This window comes from Camellia sinensis, chromosome 5, assembly GCF_055761805.1.
Source record: "Camellia sinensis isolate YWXY chromosome 5, ASM5576180v1, whole genome shotgun sequence".
NCBI lineage: Eukaryota > Viridiplantae > Streptophyta > Magnoliopsida > Ericales > Theaceae > Camellia > Camellia sinensis.
In genome coordinates this window covers 133,382,755-133,403,892 of record NC_138965.1, presented here as the reverse complement: position 1 = coordinate 133,403,892, position 21,138 = coordinate 133,382,755, and the positions used below count along the sequence as shown (strand labels likewise).

The following is a 21,138-nucleotide window of genomic DNA, read 5'->3' as shown; positions in this document are numbered from 1 at the left end:
TCGAGTATAGGTATGGCGCCTTTCGAGGCATTGTATGGCAGGAAATGTAGGTCTCCAATTTGCTGGGCAGAAGTTGGAGATGGGCCTTTGCTTGGGCCCGAGATTGTGTATGAAACAACTGAGAAAGTGAAACTGATACAGCAAAGACTGAAAACTGCACAGAGCAGACAGAAAAGTTATGCAGATGTCAGAAGACGGGACAGAGAGTATGAAGTGGGTGATCACGTTTTTGTGAAAGTGACACCAATGAAAGGCCAGACTCGTTTTGGAGCCAAAGGCAAGTTAGCGCCGAGATATGTCGGACCGTATGAGATTATTGAGAAAATCAATCCGGTGGCGTATCAAGTTGTGCTCCCTCCTGAAATGGAGCACATGCATAACGTCTTCCACATCTCTATGTTGAGAGATTATCTCCGGGATCCGTTCCATGTAATAGAGCCTACCCACGTAGTGTTGAGTGATGACTACACTTACGAGGAACGGCCTATACAGATTGTAAACCGACGAATCAAGAAACTGAGGAACAAAGAGATCCCGTTAGTGAAAGTTGACTGGCAGAACCATAGTGGCGTGTATGCCACCTGGGAAAGGGAAGATGACATAGCTAAACGATATCCTGAACTGTTTCCACTGAATCCTGTTTTCTTCCAGAATGAAGGTAACTCGAGTTTAGAGGACTAAACTCTTTTTAAGGAGGGGAGACTGTAACAACCCTCGTACTGTTTACTGATTTATGACCGATTGATTACCGTTAATCACCGATTACTGTTAAACGAAACTGATAATGACTGATAACTGACTGATAATCGAACTGAATGAAATACTGAACCGACTGACTGAAATTGAAACTGAATTGACTGAGTATATGTTAGTTAATTGCATTCTATCTGTTTGATTGTCTGATTATCTGTTCATGCTTATATGTTTAAACTGCTAATTGAAGGCCTTATCGGCGACCGAACTAGAAACCGATTGATGTTCCGTGACCCTCATAATTAATATGATTTTATGGTATAATTATCGGAAAACTGATTAGGTGTGATTAAATTAGATTAAAATAAGCCAATTGAAGAGTTGGACTTAATTACCGTTTTGCCATTGAGTGGGCCACTATCTCACACACATACTTGAGCCAAGAACAACATTTCCTCAGCCATTTTCCTTCTCATTGCCGACCAAGAGGGAAGAGAGGAGAGAGAGTGAGAGAAATTGAATCCTACCTTGGGTTTTGCTTGGAGAATTGAAGGAATTGAAGTATAGATTGCATATTTGAGCTCCTAGTCTTCTAATTCAAGCTCTAGGTAAGGATCTTATCTTCTTATTGATGCTATTGAACTAGTTCTTGCATGGTTCATGCTTCATTGTAGAACTAAGTCATGATTTGGTCCATTAATGATGGATTGAAGATCATTTCTTGCATGCATGTTAGTATTGTTGCATTTTGAGGTTGATTACATGGACATTAGTGCATGCATGCTCATATTGTTGTTATAGACCATGTTTTCATCTTGTTTTGAAAAGAATGAGCTCATTTGATCAAGCTTTGAAGCTTTGATTTGGTTTAAATCCTTGCATGTTTGCATGTTCTTCACATTCTTGAAAATGGGTTTGAATATGGTTCTAATTGACTCACCTTTGGGGCTTGAATTCATAAATTGAGCTTTGAAACTTGTTATACATTGAATTTAATGATGTTTTCCAGAATTTGGGCCCAAGAGGTCGAGTTTGGAGTGGTTGAATGCTTGGTTTGAGCTTGGGAGGCAAATCTGGAAATTCCAGATTTGGCTTCCTCGCTCGAGCGAAGGATTCCCCGCTCGAGCGAGCACCTTTGTCCAGGGCTCCGCTCGAGCGACCATCGCGCGTAGAATTTCAGCATCCAGTACTTTTACTGTTTTTGCAGACCGCTCGAGCGAAGGATTCCTCGCTCGAGCGAAGCCTTTGATTTTGGACTTACGCTCGAGCGTAGAAAGTCTCGCTCGAGCGAAGCTCCTATTTTCAGCAAACTTTGCAAAATGTTTTCTAAGAGTATTTTTGCATCCTCATCCCATCCTAGGCATTCTTAGGCCTAGTTTAAGACATTTAGATGAGGATATCATTGTAGAACACACTAAGGCAAATTAGGGATTAAGTTATGAGATTTCCCAACTGTGTAGCTTAGTGTGTTCAATCTGTTAACTGTGTAGGGTTGGCAACTGGGGAGACACGCTCTAGCTTACTGTAGCCCGAACTCTGTGAGTAACAATTGTGTAAAGATATGTTCAACTGATTATCTTTCGAATACTGAACTGAACTGTTTACTGAACTGGTATTATTTACTGAATGAATGTATGTCCTTTATTTCTGAACTGTACTGTGGCATCCTTAGTACTTACTGTTTACTGTTACTGTTACTGCGACAGAATTCTCTGCCGGTTCCCTCGTGGAACCACTACTGTTTACTGACTGATGGCCATCATTACTGTTCGGTCTTTCAAGACCTACTGTTACTGTTAGGCTAATGGATGTACCACATATGACTGTTTACTGTACTGAACGACTGAAATACTGATTGAATTGAACTGTTTTCACTACTGTAAGGACATTCGTTCTAAACCTCTTTACGCTTTATGTTATTCACTGGGCTTTAGCTCACTGCTCATATATATATGTAGGTGTACAGGCACCAGATCGGAGCTAGGAGCGTCAGGGTAACTCCAGTTTTGTCAAGCCAGCCTTTGCGCCTCACTGTGAGGTTCCGAGTTGCCATGCTATGGCTTTGGGGTGTTTTGTTTGTTTTCCCCCGTCTGTCTCCATACTGTTTGGACTACTGTACTGTTATAAAGGGATTAGGTCCCTGTACTGTGTGACTGTAAATTTTGTATAGACCGTACTGTTTTGTACAGACGGAATGTTTTCTGTACTGTTATGTAGGGTTGAGTCCCTAGTTTGAATGGATGTGAATATTGTACATACTGTTCTGCACTGTTTATGTATGAATGCATGAAAAATCTTTTGCATACAGACTGTCACAGCTCGTTGGGCATTGTTTAATTACTGTATTGGCTTCCGCCAGGCCCTGTACTCTGTTTTACTGTATTACTGTTAAGCAGGCCTTCGGTAATCTCGGATTACTGGCCGGTTACGGTGCTAAACCCATAGGGCCGGGTTTGGGTCGTGACAATATTAGATAAATAAAAAATGGGAAATTAATGTCAAAATAAATAAATAAATAAATAAAATGTGTCCAATACAAACTAATTGCATTTTGTTAATTTGTTATTAATTTCTCTATTTCTCATTTGGTGGGGCATTGATTTTTTTTTTTTTTACAATTTTTTTCTATCAAGCATTTGGCAAAAAATAAAACAAGTGCAGTAGTTGTCTAGGCATTGTAGTTAGGGATGATAACCGAGCTAAATAATTAATTGTTCAAGTTTGATTTGAAAATTTTAACGAATTTTAAAATTTATTCAACTTTGGTTCGTTAAACTTTTGAACCAATCACAAATAAATTTTTTGTCAAGTTGAGCTTGAGTAATTTGATATTTTTATATAGTTTTAAACTTATTAAACTAAGCTGAACAAATTATTCAAGTTTGGTTTAAAAACTTTAACTAGGGGTGCAACTCGGACATGTTCTGTCTGGTTGAGAGGTTATCCAAGTCCAGTCTAAATTGTGCTGAGATCTACCTATGTCCGCCCAAGCCCGAATTGTAACCCAAGGTTGCATATCTAAACCCGACCCGAGTTAAACCTGAATTGTCTAAGTTGCCCGAATTGTATTTTTTTTTTGTAGCTACATTATTAAATTATTAAAATTTGACTATATTTACATTTTTTTTATATATAGAAAATCATTAATATTATCAAAACAAATAATTTATATAATGTAAGAGAGATGACACTACAGTAGTCTTTACAATTTATGAGTGAAAATAAAAAATAAAAAATAAAAAATAAAGTAAAATTTTATGTTATTTATATATATAATACATATTCAATATGATTTAATAATCTAAATTACTTTAATATCATGTAATGGCTAATAATTTATATATATATATATATATATAATATTTTTATATATCTATATATGTATAATTCGGGTTTCGGGTTGCTTGAACTGTTTGATGTCTTTGCCTAAGCTCGTACCGAATTTAAAAATATCTTGTCCAAGACTTAAAAAAATTCAGGCTGGGTTCGGGTTGTTCAGGTTGAATCCGTCTAAGTTGCATCCCTAATTTTAACGAATTCTAAAATGAGTTTAAATTTGAGATCGAAAGAGCTTTTAACGAGTCAAACATAAGTTGAACTTAAATTGTTTGATTCATTTACCACCCCTACTTATAATAAAGTTTGGTAGGACTTATATGAAATAAATAGCTTATCATTTAAATCTCATCAGTATTTTTTTTTTTAAATAAAATTATTTACAATAAGTAGAAAGCAAATAAGAGTAAGGAAAATCTGGTAAAATAGTGCCTCATCCTCGTCGATTAGACCAATTGGTCACAAACAAATTTTCACTTCTTCATTTAGTTGTGTACTATCCCTATTCAAAATATTAAACAAATTTTCATTTCTTAATTTAGTTATTCACTGTAACCTATACTTCGGGGTGATTTGAAATGATCAAAATAAATATACTTTTTGATTTTTTATGAAATATGGGTTGAATTTGAAGTGATGTGATAGAGAAATAGTATGATTTAAATAAGATGATATGACTTAAAAAATAGTAATTTTTTAATTTTTTAATTTTTTAACTTTTTTAAGTTATGACAAACAAGACCTTAATACATATAAAAAAACAAGAGCATGTTATGTTTGGGACAAAAAGGAATACAATTTGTTGAAAGGACCACTTATCTTTGTACCTAAATGGACCACCTCAGCTTAACATTTTCATCTCAACTCCCATAGTTCATCCATTTAACACAACCAACGACAAGCTTCCATCACACTTACTTTTCAAAAAATTATTCAGAAGTTCAATATGATATGATTGTAGTACTCTCAATTAATGAGTCAACGTGAAAAGATATCAATAAGACAAACTTTGTCTTTTACCTAATCAATCAAAATAAGTCAAGTCAACTCTATTCATTCTATAACTACTACTCTTATTAATAAGAGAATATCATATCAACATGATGAGTTAGTGCTCTAGAACTAAAGTGAGTTTTATTAGATCATGATTTTAGTTAAAACAAAATAAAATAAAATAAATATATGAAGGAAAGAAGAGCATGGACTTGTGCTAACCTAATTAATCTAAAGGTGGGCATCAACAAATTGAGTGTTGTTGAGGCCCATTCAAGGGTGGCCTCACATTGATGTGAAGACTCTACCTTCCATTGATTATATGTGCATCTAAACATCACCTCCCAATGAACTATCACAATCATCCATTTAGTGCAGAGTGTCACAAATTTGGTCACTTACCAAATAGGTGTGAACATTATCTTCTTATATGATTGATTCTTTAAAAATTAATCACATAAAACTTTTCTTTTTTTATTGATTTTTAAAAAAAAAATTCTGATTAGATCCAGATATAAAGCAATTGACTTCAGTGAAAGAACCAATCTAGATAAATATTACCTTCCTATGTGATTGATTTTTTCATTGGATCCATGGTTTTAAGTGAGCTCCAAAATAATGAATTCTAATAGAAGATTGATATTTTATTGGATCCATTATAAGTAATGGGGGAGAATAATATTCATTCATGTGGGTAAATATTAACTTCCTATGTGATTGATTCTTTTATTAAATTCACTATTTTAAGTGAGGTCCAAAATAGTAAATTCTAATAATAATAAAAATCAATCAAATAAGAAGATAATTTTCTCCCTCTTAATAAATGAATGAATAAAATTGGATTCTTTCATAACTCCACATCCTTGTCACAAAACATCTTGTTGTTCACATCTAATAAGCATGGTCCATGATTGAGGCCCTTCATGGTTGCCCTCTAAAACATACAAACATCTTTTTGTTCATGAATTGACAAACCATATGACCACACAATCCATTACAAACATGAAAGGTTGCAGTAAATTCAGGACCACATGTATATATATGTATTGCATAACCTTGCCCAACCGTTACTAGGTTATATTTCATCATCTATGGTATGATCTATATGGCCATATATCAAAACAAAACAAAACAAAAAAAAAAATCCCATAAATTTTCCACGGTTACACCAACCATGCCCTTTAGTAAGGCTAAATAAAAAAACTAATACAGATAGTGTGTAAATACAAAAATAATTAATGATAAAATATATATTTTAGGTTAAAAGTATGATAATATCATTTTTTTTTTTATTTATATGATGAACGAATGATAGATGAAAAATACACAAAAGTGTTATATGAGAGTTAAAATCTTAATGGAGTAAAATGTAATTATGTCATACTTGTAAAGTTTGGTGTATTTTTTTAAACCTCAAGGGAAGTTAGTGTAATTTACCCAAATAAAAAAATAGAAAAAAAAAAAAAGAAGAAGACATTTTACCGTCTATTAACTAATGAAGGATATGCATATATAAGACCTCAACAATGAAAAAAATATGATATCAATATTATGATTTTTGGTCACATAATGAACTTTTTGTTGAGTGTTACAACCTGATCATTTCTATGAAACCTTCATAGATGAAAATATTGATTTTACTCTCTGTGAAAAGGTACCAAGGTCACAATTCTTCTTGAAATACTTTGAAAAGAAAATCCTGGAAACGAGCCGAATATACTTTGGGACTTACGGCTGAGATTGACACCGAATCATACTGTATTGCTTTGCAAGCATGCTCGATGCGCTTCCTCATGTTGTACCCTTGAAGAATATCTATTATTCCGAAGTACAACAAAACATTGCAGCATTCCCCTTCAACCTCTTGGTCCAATGCCATGTCGTCTTTTCCATTTCTACGTACTCTGACGGCACGTGCTGGCATCTTCACTCCAAATTTAGCATCAGGCCTGCAACAAACAGCGGCAGAGAATTGTTGAAAATTGAGCAATGGGTTATCGGATTGTCTACACATTTATTTTTATTGTATCTTTATTGATCCAAATTACTTTTCTTTTATTGAATTTGACTAAGTTTCAGTATTCTTAATTGATGTTTTTATAAGTTGGAAATTCATTGCCAATAGCATGTTTCAAAGAACATAGTTAGCAATCCACTTTTCAATGATTTTCTAGATTCTTTTTAACCTTTCCATCTATTTCCAAAACACTTTTCAACCCTAACCCGATGCTCTATGACAATGCCCCAAGGGCACCCGTTAACACATGCCTATTCTGTTATATACTCTCCTGCATTGTATAACAGATCATTTGGAGTTTACCTATCGCCACCAAAAAAGACAAAAACAACAACAACGATGGATCTTTTTTTTTTTTTTACTTCTGATAACATTTCAAACAAAAATATCGTAATGACATTTGTTTCAGTTTTGATAAAATTTGAAACATAAGTCAAAATGGCATTTTATCCCTCCCTGCTTGCCCAACCACCAACATGTGTATACATATATATATACACAGTATGAAGAACATAAAACAAAAACCTCTATTATTAGAATCTTACGATTCAATTTGCAATTTATCATAAAAAGATATGAATCTACGAGTTTTTGGGATAGAATCTATAATCGATTCACAATTCGGTTTACATTTTACAATTTATTCAATTCTTAAAACTATTATGTCAGACAGATTCTGATCCTTTTTTTACCTCCTCTGTTTAGTGAAAATGTCATAATAAAACTTCTAAGTGTCTTTAGTATGAAAATAACCAATACACACAGGCGTGATTTCTTAGTATTTGATAATAAGAGGGTTTTAATAGCATCTAATCAGATTTGTCAGACCCAAAGCACGTACTTAACGCAACCAACTTGACTTGGTTTAAGTCCATTATATACCATCTTTGGTTCGCTTCTAGATTGGACAAAGAACAGAGGTAGGGTGTCATTTTGATTTTTTGGTTTAGAGAAACCCAAGTTGAGTTGAACCAGCAAAAGACTCTAAAATTTTTTAGGAAAATAATAATAATTTATATAAATAAATTTCCTAGTAAGGAACTTATTTTAATCTGCGAAAAGGCCATTTTACCTGTTACGAATTAGGCAAATATCAGCAGGAGCCCATTCAGAGTCGTTACATCCTTGTACGGTGTCACTACGAGTTGTGTTGTTGGAACCTGCAGGAGAACAAAAAAGGACCTACAAGACGTTAAGAAATTGTGAACTATGTAGATTTTAATGCTATCAAAATGCACGCATCCCCTCGAGAAGATACACGAAGCATGGCATGGTAACATTGTAAAGCTTTTTCCCCATGACTTTATATGATTAAATAGATCAAACCTACATTTGAAGTCCTTCCATTTCATTTTCAAAGGCACTTACAAGCAACTCCATCATTTAGAATGGAGTCATAACAAGAAGGGAAAATTGCACTGACCTCCCCAGAGGCTCTGAAATCCCCTATACATTATGATTTGTTCAGATGGCTTAGCGGTTGATTGAATTGAATGATTGAACTGATTATTTTTCCCTCAAATTTGACAAGTAATAGTACTTTTCCCATGATATCCCTAAATCCGTAGTTGAAGTTAGCATCTCAAATACATGGATTTATGTATAGAGAGAGAACTATACTATGTTTATATTTATGTAGAGAGGTTCATAATATTTTTATATGTATGTAGAGAGGTATGAACCCAATAGGAGGGCATCCAAGTTGATTCAAAAGCAAACCAAGGCTTTGACCTAGACCCGATGCAATTGGCCACCCCAGTCTGGCGGTTGAATAGTCCAAGTGTTAGGCATGTTCACCCTCCAGTCGTGGATGCCCTCCCTTCATGGCTCATGCTCGACTTTCCTCAGTTTAAGCCAATTGGCTCTCCAACCAAGCAAACATCTCTCCTATAATGTATGCTCCAAAGGGCACCCTGACATTGTTGTGCTAGCCTAGCTCAGAAGCAGGATCTAGTAAAGCTCTTGGGATATCTCGATTATGGGATGCTCAAGCAACTGATCACCCACACTAGTGATCGCGAGAGGACTTGTGTTTGGAGACTAGAGTTGACGACTCATCAAAGTGCCTTATCTTCGCCTTCCTTAAGGGGACACCGTGACTGGAGAGAGCGAGAGAGAGAGAGAGAGCGAGAGTTATAGCGATTCCGGTTTTGACCTATTACTTATTGCATTCCGGACTCGGGTTGGTTTGGTTTTGAATGGTCATTCATATCTCTTTCCCTTGTCTTTCCCTTTATTTTGGTTATTGGGTTGTAGTTGTACGTTTGGAACAGGTTGGTTGCTTGTTTTTTTTTAACTTTTACTGCCCAGATTTTGGCTCTTCTACTCCAGCGGGTATTCTCGCACTGGAGCGGGCTTTACAAATTTTGCTCCTTCGCTCGAGCGGCCATTCTTGCGATCAAGCAGGATTTGTTAATTCTCAACATTTCTTTTGTAGTTCTGAAATACTAGGAAAGTGCATTAGACGCTCGAGCGTCCATTCCCACGCTCGAGCGGGGACCTTCGTCTGCAAAACTTCTGGAAATGTGCATTCCACGCTCGAGCGTCAACTTTCAAGCTCAAGCGGAACCTTGCGGCTGACGCTCGAGCGGGGCTTTCCACGCTCGAGCAGACTGCGCGTATAATAGTCCGAGAAGATGACATTTTGAGTTACTTTTTTATCTCTCTCTCTCTAAAACTTTTCAAAAAGCTTATTCTTGAGCCTCTCTCTTTAGAATTCACCTTCTCTCTTATTTCATCTAGATCCGTTGATCTTTCACCCTAGTGCCTTTGAGAAAAAGGTAGAGCTCGTCAAGATCTACATTTTGATCCGAATAGAAGTGGGTTTCGGCGTTCTTGGAATTTCTCTTGTTTGACGCATCTTCTTCCTTTGGGGTAGAGACCTTTTCTACACCTTCATATGTTGTTTAGCTTAGTTATTTGTATCTTGCGTGACAATGATGTGAGTTGAGGGTGTTGTAAGCAAACCTAGGGTTTGAGTATGTATGGAAAGAGGGATTGTTGTTAAACATGAAATACATGAATGAGGGTTTTGAAAATGAAATGGTGTTGGGTCACAATGGTTGGAAATGATATTTGGATTGATAATTAGAAAAGGGGAAGTTTTGCCCTAAAATGACTATCATGATTATTTTATAGAGATAATTGAAATTGTCATTGAGAATGTAAAATTGAGAGAGTATTGATATGAATGGTGGGATAAGTTATGTATTAACTCATTCTATGAAAATTTGAATAAATTATCTGTCATGAGATTGAATATCTGTTTAGAAATAACTGTATTGGGCTATCGGTAGAAGATAACTATGATTGTTGTAGAAATTGTATGAGGATTAGGTGAATTGAAACTAATCTCTTGTTGTCCATCATTGAATATGACTGTGTTTATATACATTGTATATGTATGATTATGTGGGAGTGGAAGGGAGATATGCTCCATTGTTTGATGTTGTGTTTAAATACATTGCATATGTATGAATTATTATTTGGGAGGAGAAAGGGGATAGACTCCATTATAATTAAGTTAGCCGGAGTGTCCTGGGTAAAAGTCCCGAAATTATACATGGGTGCCTAGCCTGCGGACGAAATATCTTTAAAATGGCAATTGTAGTGCTTGTATAGCCTACGTTTACATGGGTCCTGTTTGATGGCTGCCTGCGGACAAAATTTCCGTGAAAGAGAAGTTTAAAGTGTTCATGCATTATTGATGTGATGGTAGAACTAATGAGTTGAAGTCGCATTTGGATTGTTAAAGAGATAATGAAACTGGTTCATGCAATGAAATGAATGAAAATTGGCACCTTATGATTATATAAACTGTGGATGTCTCTATCACTGACGTTGTGTATGCATAGTGTACTTATACCTTTGCTAAGTTTTATATATTGTGCTAGATGATTTCTATTGGGTTGTGGCTCACCCTATTTGGAAGTAACATTTTCAAGTGTTGGTGACTTACCTCCACCAAGCAATAGCTTGGAGGAATATTTTGGGGGCAAGAGCTTCTTTAATCTGAATTGTATATTTTTGTAAAGCCTAGGGCTAAATGTATATGAACTAGTCTCCTTTTGTGTAACCAAGTCAAGGCTTGAAAGGATGTAAGTCAATAGGGCATTTAATTATGTTAGACTCTTTTGTATTATTAACTTCATGTAATGAAAGGACTATTTACTCTGATTCATGCTGCTTTTAATATATGTATGGGTTGTATTTATTGTATTATTTTGGGGACGTTACAGAGAGAGAGAGAGAGAGAGAGAGAGAGAGAGGCCTGTACAAGAAGAAAACTAGGCACTGATCAAGATGTCATGCTCCATAATGCTAAACATGTCTAACGATTGAACAAATAGTAGATGAGAAACATCTGAATTGTTGGGCCAAGGGGAAGAATATAAAGAAGATGCAATAGGAGAGCAACAAAAGAAAACAAACACCATGTGCAGGAGTCATTGCAGCAAATAGAAGCCAAATATTTTTTTTAATAATTAAATTAATTATTGACCAAAAACCACTGTAAGGGGCCAGCCAACCCTTACAAAATCAAGCTAGAACTATAATAAATCAGGAGGCGTGTATCTCCAATGAACTGTACAAAAGAGTTGCCCAAATCTTACTGACCAAAGCTCCCTAAAGTTGACAAGGAACACAAAATCAGGTTAAAGAACATACTGATGCAGTTCTTCTGAGGTAAACTAATTATTGTATTAATTCTCTTCTGATATGTTTCAACTACGGGAAGTTACATAAAATAGTACTTCCATTTTCATTTTTATCATATAAGTCAATGTTAGGGGACATCAGAGAATATGTTTGCAAGCATCCATACATTAAAAGTAGGAAGGATATTTAGCGGGCGACATCACCTTGACTTTGAGCTTTTATGTGCATTCCAAGCAAAAGACTGTAGTCCATGATGCCTTGATCTTCCAAAAACTTGCAATCATTCTTGATTTGCCTATAGAACAAATTGGACAAAAATCATTCAAACCATGAATTCATGTTTGGGGGGCAAGAAATTTTTTTGACATAAATCCTCCAAACCTATTGCTTGTTGGTATCTAAAATGCATGTTTACAAGACAGGAGATGAATCAAATCAATCCAGAACATTACAAGAAAATTCCTGAAATTATTCGTGTCAAGGAAATTGTCCAATGGTAACATACCTTCCCTATGTTAAAAATGCCAGCAAAAAAAAATGTGATGCAAATAAAAGATTTTTATAGAAAAATGGGCTTCAAAAGTTAGCCAACAGTTTACATAAAATTTGAAAGTTCACAAGGATTTTTTTTTTATCATTATGATAACATATTCAAATGACTTGAGTAATGCATTGTCATAATAAACATAAAAATTGAGTTCCCTTTTGCTTCCACAAATCTATTTCCTGAGATCAAACAAAATTCCAGTTATTAACTAAGAGCAAAAAACAAGGGTTCTCTACCTTTATAACCCACAATCAAATTATCAATTTTCAATCTTTATGTATTTAATTATTTATTTTTAGTTACTTTGCAATGAGGGTAATGATGAGCGAGACCAATAGAGTGATAAACTAACGCTAAAAGTTTATGACGGGTCAAGGGCTCAAGATAAAAGAGAAAATCAAGATCCAAATCCTTAAATGTGGCTCTCTCATGGTCTTCTGCTTTGCTGATGGTTCGACCTTGTGATGAACCTTTGAGATCATAGCACCTATGTATGTACAGATCAGACTGTAATACATTTTCCATGACAACAAAGTAAACCTGTAGCCATGTAAAGTGGTTAATTGAAGCACGGTAAATAATTCAGCCTAGGGGTGGGGGGGGGGGGGGGGGGGAACTAATTACTACATCAGATTAAAAACAAAAAAAATTATATACCCTCGCAGTAAAAGCATCAAAGAAATTCAATTTCATCACGTTTACCTTTAGACCTCCAATTGGCCTCACAGCATGAAGTCCATACAGCTTGATCAACAAGGACGCTCCATATTGTTCAACATGGCGCAAGTAGTTTGGAAGCATTTCACAGAGCACCTAAATAGAAAGTAAACTCACTTGAAGTGCTAAAAAATTATAGAGAGAATTGCAAATAAACAAGTACTCAAAATAATTGCATTTTCATAGAGGTGCAAGTGGGTGCGGGTGAGAGTTGTGTACTTTCACTTGCACAAGACACAGGCCCACTTGCACCTCCATGAAATTGCAATTATTTTGGAATTCTCCCAAAATTATAACCCAAGATTAAGAAGCAAATGAACACTCTCAATGCATATTAACTTCCTCTTATTTTGTTATTTTTTGGCGATTTTGATGTAGAGTAACTAAACATGACACCTACAAATCCATTAGTGAATATCTTAAATAAAAAATGACACCTACAAATCCATTAATGAATATCTTAAATAAAAAAAAACTCTTGACCAGCATAGAAATGTATCGTTAGAGAATGTTGTTTTAAGATGTGTCAACAATAATATCATTCTCAAAAAAAATAAAATAAAATAAACTCTTTCTTGAATAAATATCGTAGTTATAAACTTCATAAGTCACATGCTAATAAATAGGCATTTCATTTAGCATGTAATTCCACAATAATTCTGGATTTATCAGTGTGCATGAGAGAGAGATGTTTGGTTTGGAGTTTTCAAAAATAGTTTCCAGAGTTTTCAATTTGTATTTTTTTATTTTAGTGAATTTTTTAAATATTTTAATAATTTTTTTATTTTTTTTATAACTTTTAGATCCATTTAATCTAGATGCACTTAGAAAGTACAAAATTTGTACAAAAATTTTTAAAAATTCATTGAATACAGCAAAATACAAAAATGTAGTGAATTTATATATATTTTTTGAATTTTTGAAAGATTTTTGCTCCAATTTCGTACTTTTTATGCATATCTAGATTAAATGAATATAAAAAAAAATTATTAAAATATTAAAAAAATTCACTATATATATATGGATTGAGAACTTTTAAAATTGTTTTTGAAAATTCCAAACCAAACCAAACAGAGATCACTAAAGCAATACGCGGAGTCGCAAACTTTCGTGTTTTTATTACCTTCACTTCAGATTGCCTCAAGGTCTTGATCACAAATCGATCATCCTTGGACCTAAAAAGCAGGGAACCGCTTTTCCCAGGTGAAGAAATCTCCATTAAAGTCTCGTGGCCACAGACTGACAGCACATAATCAGAATAATCAATATTTCCAAGCTCTTGTAGATGTCTGAGGAATAGAGGCTAAATCAGCTCTTTCTTCTTAAAATTTCAAAGTTGATAGTTTCAACAGACATGAAACAATTGAGCTTCATAAGAACAAGTATCCAGTGGATTCTCCAAAGTTAATGTTTCAGTGTAAATATAAAGATGTGAATTCATATCCTAAATTCATAACTTACAGAAAGATACAAACGAGCACGAGCACTGACCAGAAAACTGAATAGGGAACGCTCAAATCATGGTAAGCCTATATTAGATTAAACGTTCCCATAGTGTTATGTGAAATAATTAGATAAAACTGAATAGGAATGCCCAAACCAAAATGAAAAGGAAAAACTTCGTCAATTAAAAAAAAATTCCTAAAAAATGAAATCAAAATAAAATGAAATGTAAATAAAAACCTGAACACTGCAGGACAGTAATCTTTCCACTGAAAGTCAGTAACGGTGCCTGGAGGAAGACTTTTAGGGTTCTGTTTAGAATATTGAATCCAGGTACTTTGGGTCAGTTTGAAGTCATTAGGTGAGAGCTCCTTCTTTGGCAATACCATGTACTGCCCAACGAAATGCCTACAAAGTAAAAAGGTATAATGATTTAAAAGATGATATTCAACAAACAAAAAAAATTAAAAAATAGAGGAAGCACTCAATTAATAAACAATTATTCAGCTATTTGGATAAACTATAACTTAAGTTTATAATTAATATTCCACAAACATTCATGACCAAGAGCTTGAAAAACTGTTAAAAGTGAGCCATTGTCAATGACTCAAATCCATAAATACAAGATTTTGAAAGAGACATTTCTTTTAATTTATCCATCAGTGGCGAGGGTAGACAATAACCTGATTCCAAGCTGCAGTGCCTGTAGTATTTCATAATTCATGTGCTTTCTGCAGATTAATACTTCAAGAATATTTGGCTTATCATCCAGACCTCTCTTTGTTTAACACCAACCCCAGTTTTGTAAAAGCAATAACTTAAATCCAGAAGGACTTGATACAAAATGCCCATGATCAACATTTTCAACTCTACCTACAGTATTCTGGTGTCCGTTATATGTCTTATCAATAACGTCAAACTTGCAACACAACTCATCCAGAAAAAACATTTTCGAACTAGCCTCGCACCTTTCTAAGTAGAATTCACTAATTCCCAACCTATGAGTCCATATTATTCCTATCTCTAGAACTCAATTTTCGCTTTTCTTCAAAATCAAACATAAGAAAACACTTCTCCAAAGTCTTTATATATACTGGCATATGCTTGCATAATCTTTTCTCCACTGAATTTTGTGTTTCTAGTCATCCACCCCACTCAAAACCATCTCAATCTCCAAGTAAGACTGCCAAATTCGAGTATGTAAGTTCCCAAGGAAATCAACTAACAAGTCACATTGGAAAGCATGTACATACCTAACTCCCCAACAATTACCTTGGAACAAACGTTGGCTACGCCTAAATGGCCAACATGGTACAACAAAAAATTCTTCCTACATTCATGACGTGTATGCAAACCATGACAACCTGAAATTAACTTCTGACATAAAAGCACAACATAGTTATAATCATAGATGGATACCTCTAGCTATATAAAGTTAAAATAATGACCCTTTTTACCTAAGTTATGGATCCTAAAAGTAACAATGAGAGAATGCCACATGGATAAGGGCACTTTCCTCTCTGTACCTAAATCACAAGGTAATTTGGATTTTTCTTGATATGTAACCATATAATTGGATTCATTATAAACCCTTATATTCCAACTCTTTTATTTTAAGAGTTCTTCCCTAATATGCTTTAGTTTCTACACAGTTTCCCAAATCTATAAATATCTAATGAAAGCAACTATTAAGAATCCCCTTCACTGTCTCTCTAGCTAACTTTAACAACTTATCTATCTAATAAAGTTCCATGTCTATAGCAAAAAGTGTAAAAACTAGTTAAAGGCCTGGATTAGCATGTTAATTAATTAATTAAAATCATAATTTTTGAATTAATGTACTCTCAAATTGCATATTGAACAGTTGCTAGTCAAAGGAAAACAAATACTACATTCAATTTGTAAGATATATTCCTCCTCATCTTTATCAGGACTACGCAGTCACATCACATGTGATCAAACTAGACTTGGATTCCATTGTCAAGGCAATCCAATTAAAAATAAAATAAAATCACTTATTTGACCCATGCAAGGGTTTCTTCATATACAATCATGACAAGATTAGATTATACAACTATGGCAACCTAATGCCTGAGGCTGCTGCTTAAGAGGGATTTGGAGAGGGTAAAATGTATGCAACCTCACCCCATTTTTTGAGAAACTGTTTTTGTGACTTGAAACCAGTGCTAGGGATGCTTATAAAATGTGAGAACTGAACATTTATATATATCATTACACATTTGGAATCGAGTGGCTGCAGTGGCATAATCTAAGTAGCACGAGTGTGAACACAGATGCAAACATAGACAAGGGATATGATGATTTTAAAAACAGGGGGGCATAGACACAGCAGGGACACAAAAATAAAATATTGTTTGATATATTTTTATTTGCTAAGTAGATTACATCCATAAACAATCAAAATTAACAAAAACTTGCATGAATTTGACATTTAAAAAAAAAAAAAACACTCAATTTTAAATTAACACATATCATTTATATCATTTTTATGGATGATCACTATTTAAATCTAAGCAAAAAATAATAAACATTCAACATCCAACATCCATAAAAAACACTAATGCTGTGTTTGGTTGGGAGATTTGGAGAGGGATTTGGAAAGGGAAAGGGAAAAGGTGTGTGAAACTATGTGAAATATAGGCATGATTTATTCACATTTCACCTACCTTTTCCATTTCCCTTTCCAAATCCCTTCCCAAATCCCCCAACCAAACACAGCATAAAGAAAGAGGAAAAAAGAAACTAGTTGACGTCCCCAAGTGTCCTCGCCACCAAATAGCTACGACACTTATTTTGAAGGGTCAGTGCTTCATAGGGCATAATCAGTTACAAATTCAAATTAGAAATCAAAATTTTAAAATCCCAAAAGAAATCTAAATCTTAAATACTAAAGAGAGATTACCCACGAAATAATTTCTCCCAAAATTATAAAGAAAACCCAAGTGAGTATCAATCAAATCAGAAGATTAACTACCCACATCAAGAAAATGCCAACACAAACAATAATTTTCAAAGGTCAATAAAAATGGGAGATTACTATTTAAGATTCAAAGCAACAGTAAAAGTCTGCCCACCCATCAAAAGAAAACAGGCATATACAATGAATACGATGACGGAAACATCAAACAAACAACAACATAAAGAACAACAAAAACCAAGACCTAACATTCAAAGAATGAATACCTCTATCAGGTGCTGTGAAAAACATCGACTGTTTTTGTTGCTTTTTTTTATTTTTATTTTTTTTTATTGTCATTTACGAGTGGAAGATTTGACGGCTACCCTCAAATTGGCAGTTGGACAGACACATGAACTTTTCGCGCCATAATTGGTTAGGGTTTTTGGGGAAAGGAAAATGAATTGTGACCCTAAAAACAGTGACCCTAATGGCCTTAATTTCCTTTTCTGGATAAGTTTGTTTTTTTTTTCTTTTTTTTTTTTGCCTTGTTTTTTTTTTTGTTGCTTTATATGGAAATTTAGGGGCATTCGGGCCCCTAAATTTCGAGCTACCAACCAAAACCGTTAGGGAAAATGTCTATGTGGAATTCATTACATTTTTTAATTTTGAAAAGTGGGTTAAGTTATTGGGACTATTTTGAATTTATAATTCATATAGTGGGTGTTTGGAATATTTTAAATAAGTGTATTTTTTAATTTTTTTAGCTAAAAAAGTAGAGAAATAAATGTATATGTTTAGAATAATTTTTTGACTTTTTAAAAAAAATATGTAATAAAATATTGTAGTAAAATTGAAATGATTATTCTACTCTTATTGACTTTTTGACTTTTGAATTATTAAATGCAAAAGGCAAAATATTTGCCCTATAGCTTCCCCGACAAGTTTTCAAAAATAATACTCTTTAAAACCTATAGGCTTTCCTCACAAACTTTTCCTAACTAGTGTGGACTTTTTAACTTTCGTTGTAATTTTTTGACTTTTTAACTTTTTAAGTTTATGCCAAACCAACCCATAGCCTCATATTTTTTCTTGTAATCCATTTAGTCTTTTTGGATGTGTAATGACTCATATATCCACCACATTGAAGTGTCAAATTTAGAAAAATTACACTACAGAGTTTTTTAGTGTCACATCAAACCTGTCACGTTAGAGTGTCACATTTGAGAAAAGTACATTAAAGAGTTTTTAATTTTTCTGAAGTATCACATCATACCCGTCACGTTGGAGTGTCACATGTCATATTTTGGGAAAAGTATACTGAGAAGTTTTTAATTTTTTTTAAAGTGTCACATCATAACCGTCACGTTGTTATATTTGTAAAAACTACACTAAGAAATTTTATTTTTTTTGAAATGTCACATCATACTCCCCTTGTTGTCACATTTAAAAAAATTACACTAAAGAGTTTTTATTTTTTTTTTAGTAAAAGTTTTGGAGTGTTATATCATACCCGTCATGTTATCACATTTAAGAAAAGTACACTAAGGAATTTTTAATTTTTTTGGAGTGTCGCATTAATATCTGCCACATTAGAGTATCACATCATATCTGTCACATTAATAAAATGGTATAGTTGTCCACCAAAACTCTACTAAAATTAAAAAATAAAACCACACGGAAAGAAACTCTTCACTAATAGGACTTAACAGATTAATAGAAAAACTTGGGACTAATTGAAATATTTGTTTGTGAGATGAGATTTATTGGTAAATATTATTTTTCCAACATAAGTTAGAGAGATTTATTTATAAATCCTATTTAGAAGATTTATAGTCTCATACATTTAAATTTGGAAAATATTTTGTAGCTCGAAACTCATTGCCTCGAATGGGTCGATTTTCGGAAATGAAGTCGTTTTAACTTTTTTTTTTCTTCTTTCCCTTCCACTTCTCGTTTCTCTCTTAAAGGTTGAACCAAACCCAAACAAACAGAGAGAAATAGAGAAGGAGGAAGAGGAAGAGGAAGAGAGGATACCAAAGATAACTTTGCTTACCGAATGGAGAGCCATGATCTAGCCATATCGGGGACAGAGAAGGAGAATGGGTTTGATTTTTCTTTAAAAAATCACATCTTAGATTAGCTCAAAAAAAAAAATGTTGTTTTGGTCTTGTTTTTGCTCAAATTGCTACTGTTTTGGTGTTGTTTTGGTGTTGAAATTGCTACTATTTTGGTGTTGTTTTGCTTCTGTTTTGGTGCTGAAATTGGGGTTTTTTTTGCTGGAATTGGGGTTGTTTTTCTTCTCATTCTTCTTTTTCTTCTCTCTCTTTTTCTTTTTTTTTCTTTTTTTTTGGTGTTGAATTTGCTGCTAAAATTGGTTTTAATTTTAGATTTTAATTTTGATTTTGGGTTTTGATTTTTTTTTTCCTCAGATTAGATTTTGAGGCTGTTTGATTTTTTAAGGCTTTTTTTCTTCATCTTCTTCTTCTTCTTCCTCTAATTTTTCAGATTGCCCAGGGGAAGGAAAAAAAGAAAGTAGAGAGGGAAAAAAAAAACTGCTGAAATTGGTTTTGATTTTAGATTTTGATTTTGATTTTGATTTGGATTTTTTTTTTCTCAGATTAGATTTTGGGGCTATTTATTTTTTTGGGCTCTTCTTCTTCTTTTTTTTCTTCTTCTAATTTTTTAGATTGCCCAAGGGGAAGGAAGAAGATGAAGTAAAGAGGGAAAAAAAAAAAAGAAAGAAAAAGAAGGTCAAATGACGTCGTTTCTGACAATCGAGCCATTCAGGACAATGAGTTTTTCCAGGTACCCAGCAAATCCATTTAAATTTATATTTCAACAGGTCATTTTTTTCATATTAAAAGTATTATGTAGACTATTTTACCCTTATGAACTGTGGGGGCCGAGAATTGGGAGTCGTTGAGATTCAAAGCACTCGGCAATTGGCTCGAAAGCTCAAATCCAACCCTACTCGGCCAAATAACCGATTAAGCAAGGGCCGAGTGAAGATCGGTCTATTATAAAATGTGCCGAATATGAGGTGGGAAATGGATCTAATCCCGAGGCCCAAAGAAGAAAAGATATAAATAGAAGAAACATCAGCCAGAAAGAGGTATGTGAAAATTGTTGTGTTAAACTTAGAATACAAGCGTTCTTGAGCGTTGAGACTGACTTGTCCGTCGGAGTGATAATTCTGGCACCCCCGACCGGAGTGTTTATTCATTTTCAGGTGACTAGAAGAGGATCACGAGCGTTCCCCAGGATCAGAAGAGTATTTCCAAACCATTTCTCCACAACTGACGCCGTCTGTGGGAATACTCAAACACATCTATGGCGAGCGTGACGGAAGATCCTCCGACAGTCACTATCGACCATATACCGCAAGATGAAACCACTCTAATAAACATGCTTGGAACAGAGACTATCGTCGCAAGACGTGCCTTGAATTTCGCCTCACCCTCGATTTCGGAGCACGAAGCAATGCAAGCAATCCTGGAACAAGCAAAGCAAAACGAACAAAGATTGGAGAACATGATCGCAGAGAACGAACATCTCCGTCAGGATTTGGCCTTGGAGGTGGCGAAGTCCAAACAAGCTGCATACCAAGGCCCGGAACGACCCATGAGGGTAGCTGGTCGATGATCTAGAGCCCGACAACAAGATACTGATAGCAACTCCGACTCATTATCCTCGGAGCACAAGAAGAAAGGACGATCTGAAATTTCCAGTTCTTCTGAAGAGAGTCCCCGTACAAGGCGTATACGAAGAAGAAACAGCTCGGATGACAATTAATATGATCCTTTTGTACGACGG

General features: G+C 34.4%; 1 protein-coding gene across 3 annotated transcripts; it reads right to left on the bottom strand.

Moving 5' to 3' along the window:
• Nucleotides 1-6,535: 6,535 nt before the first annotated feature.
• Nucleotides 6,536-17,776, bottom strand: PIPK11 (Phosphatidylinositol-4-phosphate 5-kinase, core). 3 transcript variants are annotated; one of them, XM_028268707.2, is made up of 8 exons: nucleotides 17,610-17,776; nucleotides 14,646-14,813; nucleotides 14,086-14,251; nucleotides 12,948-13,058; nucleotides 12,598-12,785; nucleotides 11,902-11,993; nucleotides 8,112-8,199; nucleotides 6,536-6,971 (listed from the first exon to the last, which is right to left on the bottom strand). In XM_028268707.2, the coding sequence occupies exons 2-8, from the start codon at nucleotides 14,792-14,794 to the stop codon at nucleotides 6,686-6,688; spliced, it is 1,080 nt and encodes a 359-aa protein (XP_028124508.2). In that variant the 5' UTR covers nucleotides 14,795-14,813; nucleotides 17,610-17,776; the 3' UTR covers nucleotides 6,536-6,685. The 3 variants fall into 3 exon arrangements, with proteins under 3 accessions (XP_028124508.2, XP_028124509.2, XP_028124506.2); XM_028268708.2 differs by lacking the exon at nucleotides 17,610-17,776 and adding an exon at nucleotides 17,464-17,600; XM_028268705.2 differs by lacking the exon at nucleotides 17,610-17,776 and adding an exon at nucleotides 15,089-15,675.
• Between the last annotated feature and the right edge of the window lie 3,362 nt (nucleotides 17,777-21,138).

Excerpts from the sequence above, each read along its gene's own strand:
- PIPK11 (XM_028268705.2), bottom strand. The coding sequence starts at position 15,129 with ATGAATTATGAAATACTACAGGCACTGCAGCTTGGAATCAG. Across the intron at positions 14,814-15,088 it reads GCACTGCAGCTTGGAATCAG|GCATTTCGTTGGGCAGTACA; the intron begins GTTATTGTCTAC and ends TTTACTTTGTAG. Across the intron at positions 8,200-11,901 it reads CATAAAAGCTCAAAGTCAAG|GTTCCAACAACACAACTCGT; the intron begins GTGATGTCGCCC and ends GTTCTCCTGCAG.